The sequence below is a fragment of the Littorina saxatilis genome, linkage group LG4 (genome assembly GCF_037325665.1).
Source record: "Littorina saxatilis isolate snail1 linkage group LG4, US_GU_Lsax_2.0, whole genome shotgun sequence".
In the NCBI taxonomy this organism is placed as follows: domain Eukaryota; kingdom Metazoa; phylum Mollusca; class Gastropoda; order Littorinimorpha; family Littorinidae; genus Littorina; species Littorina saxatilis.
The window spans coordinates 32789489-32797985 of NC_090248.1; the positions used below are offsets into that span (position 1 = coordinate 32789489).

The 8497-nt window shown below is 41.1% G+C and overlaps 1 protein-coding gene across 1 annotated transcript in view; it reads left to right on the top strand.

Moving 5' to 3' along the window:
* LOC138964528 (inner nuclear membrane protein Man1-like) overlaps positions 1-8442 on the top strand; it is a 35299-nt gene extending 26857 nt beyond the window's left edge. Inside the window, exon 14 of the mRNA XM_070336515.1 lies at positions 593-8442. Coding sequence (XP_070192616.1) covers positions 593-744 — 152 coding nt within the window. The 3' untranslated portion in view covers positions 745-8442. The remainder of the gene's footprint in view (positions 1-592) is intronic.
* Positions 8443-8497: the final 55 nt, after the last annotated feature.

Genomic DNA, 8497 nt, shown 5'->3' on the forward strand with positions numbered 1-8497 from the left:
AAAAATAGCAAGGATTGGGGAGGGGGAGGGGGAGGGGGGGGGGGGGTCCTTAAACTGGGGACTCTTACTCTTAGTCTTGAGTGAAATATACCTGTCATGTAAAGACACCTGCAATGTAGGGAGGTATTTGGCTTGTTCCACGGGTGCAAGTCCTTTCACTGCAGGTACCACTGTACAACGGAACCTCCCTTTTCAGACTCCCCCCATTTTAAGATCCCCCCATTTAAGACTCCCCCCATTTTAAGATCCCCCCATTTAAGACTCCCCCCATTTTAAGATCCCCCCATTTAAGACTCCCCCCATTTTAAGATCCCCCCATGTAAGACTTCCGCCTTTTTCAGACCTTGATTTTTCAGATTGTCTGTTTATAACCTCTGTACATTTACCTCCATTTTAAGACTCTCTCCTTTTATAAGACCTCATTTTCTCAAAGTTTTGGAGGAAAGGGGGTAATATATACAGTGACAACTTTTCGTAAAGCTTGCAGCATGGAAAAACATGAAATAAGACGTGTCTAAATCAAATTTGACAAAATAGGTCTCAAAAGGGGGGTTCCATTGTACATTGAAATGTTGTGTCTGTTTGTGTGCAGGTCGCCTGGTGACGGTCAAACACATCAAGGTGGAGCACTACCACAACCGCTGGCCCGAGTCCAAGTTCGCCTGGCAACCCCTGCAGCCCTCCACCAATCAGATGCGCTCCCTGGCCCAGCCCTATCACCGTTCCTCGCTGGAAATGACGTAAAGTCGTCCTGGGGCAACTCACATTTATAATGATCGTCACCTTCACACAGACACTCTGCGATGCATGATGAGATAAGAATTATAATGAGAGAAAAATAGGATAGGCTGAAAGTGAAACTGAACTCCCCACCCAAAGATACAGTTGAACCCCCCTTTTAAGACCTCTGAAAATGTGAGAAGATCAGCGAGGTTGATTTACAGATGCTATGATCAGAAAAGTTGAAAATCCAGTGTTTAAAATGGGGGAAGTCTTAAATGGGGGAAGTCTTAAATGGGGAGTTGGGAGAACTGAGGGGGAAGGAGGGGGGTTCGTTGTATAAGGTTAAATTTTGACTTTGTAGCTCATGTTGGTGTTGATTGCGAAGACCCTCTTTTTGTTATTTTGTATCTTGTCAGTCAAGTTAGAAGGGTTAGTGAGACGAGAAGTCTCTTACAGGGGATGCAGGTGTGTGTGTTTTGTGTGCGTGTCTTTTACATTTTGTGCACTCTACTAAAAGGAGACATATTATTTTAAACCACACACATTGATGTAAGTGCTGGGACAAGATAGGGCTGGTTGTTCTGTTCTAGTTCTGTTGCATTTGTTTTTTCTCCAAATGCATTGGGCAATTTTTATGCTTGCTGAGCTGAAAAGACTGGGGTGTGTGTGTGTGTTTCATTTACGTGGATGCATTAATGAACCAGCATTTGTATTTGACATTTTCTCAGAGAGACAGTTAATAGCCTGGTGGAATTTTGCCGAAGAAATGTCACATTGAAGGGTTGATGGGGCGCTGAGCAGATAAAATTATTAACATGACATCATCTTTTTATTGTCATGATGTTGACGCTCTGTTTGACATTAAAGTTTTCTTTTAGAATCAGGAGAGCCAACATTTGAGAAATATCATCAGTTGGAATTACAGGTTCTCTCCGGGATTATAAAAGGTCTTGTCTTGAAACGTTTTGTTTTGTTTTGTGGTTCTGCCTTTTTTTCCCTTTTGATAGGGTTTTTTTTTGTTTGTTTTGCGTTTCTTCTTCAGCTGCAGAATGCTTGCAAACTGCTTGTTTCATTTGAAGAAGTTCCCTTTGAGGTGCGTTCTGTAGATCGCTTTCTTGTCCTGGGAATCTATTTTATTATCTAGTGGTATCCAGCGTAATTCCCTGCCATTTCTTTAAGCAGCAATCCGCTGAATTTGGTGACACCTCTAGACTGCGACTGATATCTCTGATTCTTGTAGAAGTACTGCCTTTGTGCCGACACCATTTGTTTAAGCTGTATCCCCCTTTTCTCTGACCCACTACCACCTCATGCACACCACCTTCCCCCACCACACACACATTTGGATATGATTTCCTGCATATGCTTCATTCGTATACACTGAATTGCAGTCATTTCAGCATGCTTGTTGATTTTGAGAGCGAGGAGAAAGAAGATGGAACTGAGGAGGAGACATAGGTTTGAAATGTGTTGTATATATAATGGCGACAATATAATGGCGACATTTCAGGTGTTTTTGTGTGCGTCTGAACTTCACACCGTACTGTAAAGTAAGTCATTGTTCATGTATTGAGCTGCTGGTGATCTGGGGATCAGACTTCCACTTAGTGTCAGAAGAAGAATTAAGGAGGGTAGGGTTCTTTGTCTGTCCCTGAGAGAGAATGAACCCAGTTTTTAATACACTTTACATTGGAAGTTTTTCAGGTTTTTTGCTTGGATAAATTGTCTACACACTAAAACTCATAGCGGTTCTGAGTATCAAGACAAGATGACCATAGTCCCAGTGTTGCTTGTATGTCAGTCCTACGTAACTTCACATGAAGGCTAAAGCCCATCCTTAATTGAGACTGAAGTCGACTGAGCAAAGCTTCTTGAAGTCTTTATCCCGAAAACCCACAGCTACGGCGAAGTACTTTGACCCCAACTTCGCTTCGCAAGTTTTGACTTGGGAAGCTACGCCATAGCTCTGCGATGAAGTTGCTTTAGCACATGCATCATTTAAAGGTGGACTCAGCATAACTGATTAGCTCATTTCAGCACCAGTCTAGTATGCTAAGCAATGTTGCAGAGTGTTAAAGCTAACACTATCCACAGAGGGTATATTTCTACTTGAGTGACCTTGATTTCTACACAGCCTGAGACGCTGGGATCTGTAAGCTGGAACATGGAATATCTTGCACTAAAGTGTGATTGCTTTTATTTGAAAAAGGAGAGTGTTGGTTTTAGAAAAGATACGTCAATCACCCCTATTGCATTGTCAGATAATGATATCAGCAGATACTTTGTGTCTTTCTCCGTTTCTTTCATCACCTTTAACCCGGTTCACTTTTTCTCTTCTTTGTACACATCTCATGTTCTTGCCATCCTGTGTCGAAGTGTTAGCTTGTTCCTGTTTTGTTTGTGTTTGAACGTGGTATGTGTTTTTTGACTCATTGTCCAGTAAAAGCGGGTAGCTGTTGTTTACTTTTCGGGTGCTGATCGTTATTACACTCTGCTGTCATTGATTTCTTGTTTGTAAATGTTCTCAATATCCGTGTTGCGTGTTGTTGTTGGTCCTTTTGTTGAGGGTGTGGGGAAAGTGGTTCGCTAAAAAAAAATTTTTTAGTAGGGTAATGTGTGTGTCACTGCTGTGTGGTCTTGTTGATTGGCGAGAAAGTCCAGAGAGAGCTTAAAGTTAAACAGGCCTGGGAATGTTACACCTTAATACGACAAAGTCCTTTTCTAATTGTGTAAGAAAAGAGCCTCCGTGTGCCCTTAAAAATGCATAACACGCAACATTTTTTCATCAGTACTCCCAAACCACTTTTACTTATTCCCAGGCCTGTAAAAGTCACTGAAAAAAAATGTTGCATGACGAATGAAACTGTCTTAGACGTGTCATTTTGAGAGGATCATGGACAGGTCAAGATTCGTATGAAGTTTGAATTATTTTGGTAAACTACGTGATTGTGAAGCAAGAAGTAGAAAGTGTTTTGAAGATACAACATTCAAAGTGAACTGGCATTTGAGTCACGTCCATTCGAAGTAAGACAGCTGTTTATTTCAGCCTTGCGTAGATTTGAAATGCAACAAATGCTTGTGAAATAACTGTGCACAACTGATTACTTTAGTTTCTTGTAAACCCATGGTTGAATGTTCTTTCAAGGTTTTCCTCTTGAACCCTTTATGTTCAGGAGTGGTTAGGTCTTCGTTTCGTCGGAAAATGTGATTTGAAAATGGCAGTTTTTACTTCCAGTGTGTGTGGGTTCAGTGTAAGTGTGTCTGTGTGTGTGTCTGTGTGTGTCTGTGTGTGTGAGCATGAGCAAGCAGGTATGTATGTGTCTTGAGTATGAAAGGAAACATGTTCAGTGTTAATATATACACATGTAAATGAATACCGGTAATTTTTAAGCTGTAAATGGCTGCTAGCAAGAGTGTCTTTTTTCTTTTTAATCAATACTACGCTTAATGTAACTTGCTTTAAACAAATGCAATTAAGATACCGGTTATACATAATCCTGTCCCAGTTAATTTTCCCCGTGCTTGCGCTCTTTGGTGTTTTTGGCTCACGTAAGTGTAGCCTATGCGATCGTAACTTTGTTTGTCTGTGCGTGCGTATGTGTGTATGTCTGTGGTAGAAACTTTAACATTTGACTAAACACCGAAATACTCATTTTACCTGGTTATTATCCAAGCAACAGCTTCAAAGTATTGAAGCAATGATCAACATTTCGTCAGCACGTATGCAGTTAAAGTGTGTATCCAAAGAAAATGGGTGGGGGTTTTTTTTGGGGGGGGGGGGGGGGGGGTAAAAACAGGTGACTGGTTTGTGTCGTGTGTGGTATGTAGACCAGGTCAGGGGTCAAGGTTAGGTCAGATCGCGTGAAGGATTGTGGTATAGATACAGTTCTCACCGAGCTGCAGTTCGCCGATTCGGGGAAGACGATTTCTCATTGTTCGGTTTCGTAGCTCCAGAAAAATAAATAAAGAAGATACCAAAGGAGATTTCCTACAGGTTGATCTGCACAGCGTGTTTCCAGTGTGTGCGCGAGGAAGCGCTGTCGAAAGCCGCTAGCGCAGTGTCGATCTCGGCAGGCGTGTCCCCGTAAGTAGGCTACAGACAGACAGATCTAGATCTAGTGTCTCCCACTCTTGCACCATGTCCCCTATGCTTACTGTGTGTGTGTATGTGTGACGGAGTGAATGAGTTTGTGTTACTGTTTGTCGATTTCTTCGCCTCTTGTTGTTCTATGTGTGCTTAAATACATTTGCTTGCTGAAAATAGTGTTTACTTGTGGAATATTGGTTGGGTTCTTGTCCTTGACGTATGAAGCAGGAATAAACCTTGTGTAAAACACACATGAGAATCTTCAGACTTCAGACTCGTGAGTTCTAGAGGTACAGTTTCACACCTCCGGGAGAACCTATGTCTGGCCTGTCTGAAAACACCTCCGTGTGAGGGGTTTTGCTGCCAGCGCGGTGAAGATAAAGAGGGAACATTTTCTCTGCCCGCGCGGCAGCAAGCAGGATGTCTCTGAACTGTTCAGGGCAGTTTTGTGATTCGTGCTTTGGATTTCTGTATTGATTAAGAGTCGTAGGTCACTTTCAGATCCTTTTGTGGATCCCAGTTACCATGTCTGGCAAAGTGATCATTGCGAAACAGCGCATTAGCGACGATTTTGTGCAATGTAGAATAGGTTATGAGTGGTTTTTTTCTGTTCAGGTTAATAGCTTCTGTTTTGTTTGCTTTTTTTTCAAGCACAAAGAGGCCAAGTGCCTTATGGGTGTGCTGAGCATAATTACCATATGAACTTGTGCTTCCCATTTTGATAGAGGTACTAAGTTTTAGCATTTATCAGCGCGCTTTTTCTCCTGTGAATTAAATTATGTGCATTCAAATGTCATTGTATGAAAAGGGTGTGAGATAAAAGCTTAAGCGCTTGCTTGAAAGTATACATTTTTATGATTATTTTATATTTTATTCATTTGGTCATTCCCAGGTTTTTTTTCCTCGTCTAAAGAGTTTTGGCTGGACCTGACATGAGTTCACGTACATTCAGTCATTCTTCCAGTGAGTCTGTAGCTTCCAGTCTGATATGATTAGAAAACCTGCATTATGGTGCTCATTTAGGGGGGCCAGGTAGCTCAGGTGGTAGAGCATTGGACTTGAGATTCGAGGGTCACGGGTACGAATCCAGGTCGGGACAGACACAGGTCAACTTGATGTGCAGACTCGGAGACAGTATCCATGTCCCCCCCCTGTGTCACCTCAGAGCCGCACGAAAGACCTCAGTTATTCAGGTGGAGGTGGCTGATTACATCTAAACACGCATACACCTGTGTTTCTCGTCTAAAGTCGGGGTAAGACCCCGGGAACATGCCACTAATGGTTTCACCTTGAGGGCGTAAAACAACATTATCATCATGGTGCTAATGTTTTAGGTGACTTGCCAACTATATTATCATTCTGAATGTGGTAAGACAAAGTACCGGTCTCTCCTAACAACGGGCTTGAGAGTTATTCTTGAGAGAAAGACTGAAGATAGGTTACATATAGAAATCAGCTGGAAGCTCTAGTACAAGAGAGGTAGCAGACTGATAATGAAAGTCTTTGTCTTTGAAGATTCGGTTATTGTGTCTGGTTCGTTTTTGAAGCTGTTGTCATATTCAGTGTTCTCTTTCTTTTTTCTTTTTTTAATGTTCTGTTGTATTGGTTCATAATTTTTCTGTTGGAAATGATAGTCTTTTAATTGAAAAGCTACTCATAATATTCCTGTGTAACCTTTGGATTCTTACTGGTACGTGTATGTTTTTTGTTTTGTTTTTGTTTTTCAGTTGCCTTTGAAAGTATTGCTTTAATGCTATTGTCCAGTTAGTAATACTGTTTAGTGACTGATACTGTGGGACTAGGGTGGATGCTAGAAGGAAATCTGAAACACTTTTTGCAAGAACAGATTGAAACGGTTGCCTTATGAGCAGTGCTAGACTGTATACGCTTTCCTGAATGCTTCTGTTTTGTCTGGAAATGAAGCAGGATTAACTGAGCAAATTTGTTTATTTGATGTCTTTAAGAATTCATATCATAGAGACTGAAACTGCTTGTGCACATGGGATTAGTCATCCAGAAACTGAATGAATTAGACACAAAGATGTTGATTTTTCAGATTCAAAACAAAATATTTGTTTGTTTGTTTACTGCTTATCTATATATGGAAATGTGTACATGGGAAAAGCATTGAGAGAGGTTGTATTAATTCAAACAACCAGCAATTTGGGATATACAGTATAAATTTAGTTGCAGACATGGATTTTTTGTGCCCGTTTTGTTGTTGTTGGTAAGGCAAGGGTGATGGAATACAAGAGATTTCCTTGCATGATCAAGTGCTGGAAAGAGTCAGAGAGAAAGGAAATAAAAACTGAGAAGAAAGTTTTGAAAAGAGTATGGTTTTAAATTTTATACACATTTTCAGAAAAATTGCCTACCTTGAGAATCGGTCAACCTAAGGAGCTTTTTTGCTTTGTAACGATGTAGAAAGACACTCACATTGTGGTGTGATGCATGCAACATGATCTATTTTCATCACATTTTGGGTGCTCATCTATCACGACTCAATATTTACATGTCCTTTATGACTGCCAAAACCCCCCGCGGGTTAGGGGGAAGAATTTACCCGATGCTCCCCAGCATGTCGTAAGAGGCGACTAACGGATTCTGTTTCTCCTTTTACCCTTGTTAAGTGTTTTTTGTATAGAATATAGTCAATTTTTGTAAAGAATTTAGTCAAGCAGTATGTAAGAAATGTTAAGTCCTTTGTACTGGAAACTTGCATTCTCCCAGTAAGGTAATATATTGTACTACGTTGCAAGCCCCTGGAGCAAATTTTTGATTGGTGCTTTTGTGAACAAGAAACAATTGACAAGTGGCTCTATCCCATCTTTCCCATTTCCCCGTCGCGATATAACCTTAGTGGTTGAAAACGACGTTAAACACCAAATAAAAAGAAAGAAAGAAAGAATGACTGCCAAAATAGGCTGATCTGGCCTTCTTACCTGCAAACAGTTATATGTTTCACAAGCGAAGGACTGTGTATGTTTCAGGCATGGGAATTGTCCGCCGAAAGGCAAATTTTTGCCGAATTGTTTTTTGTTCTGCCGAAAAAGCTAGTGTCCGCCGAAAAAATAAATGGGGGAGGCAAAAATGGTTCTGAAAACTGAATTTAATGGCAAACTTAGAGCTCAGAGGACACCAAATTGCACAATTTTTTTTTTTTTTGAGAAAAAATGTCCGGGGGGGGGGGGGGGGGGGGGGGGGGGGCATGCCCCCAAACCGCCCTAGTAGCGCCTTTGCCTTTGAGCTTACTTACAAATTGTCAGCCTTTTTTACTTTTTTCAATTCCCATGCCTGATGTTTCTGTATGTGTAATGGTTTGCTTCAGTCAGTTCAGTTTGAGCGTGTAGACACAACAAATGTAGTGGTCAAAATGTGGGCAAATTTGTACATGTGAATATGCGTGTTCATTAATTTTATGTCGTGCTGCGCAATAAAAAAAAAAGTAACCCTTTTATCAGTCAAATGTGCATGTGTGGTTTTGAAAAATTAAAATTACGGTGACTGGCACAATGCCGAACAGCACTGGAGTTTTTGTTTCCGGCAACTTTGGTATGGTGAAAATTGTGCTGACACGCCGCCAACAACTGTGCTGGCCGATGGTTTCTGTAATAAAGTACACCATGGTGTTAGCCCTGTGTGCAAGCTTTTCATGTTTGAGTGACTGGGAATTTTGCGTTTGAGATT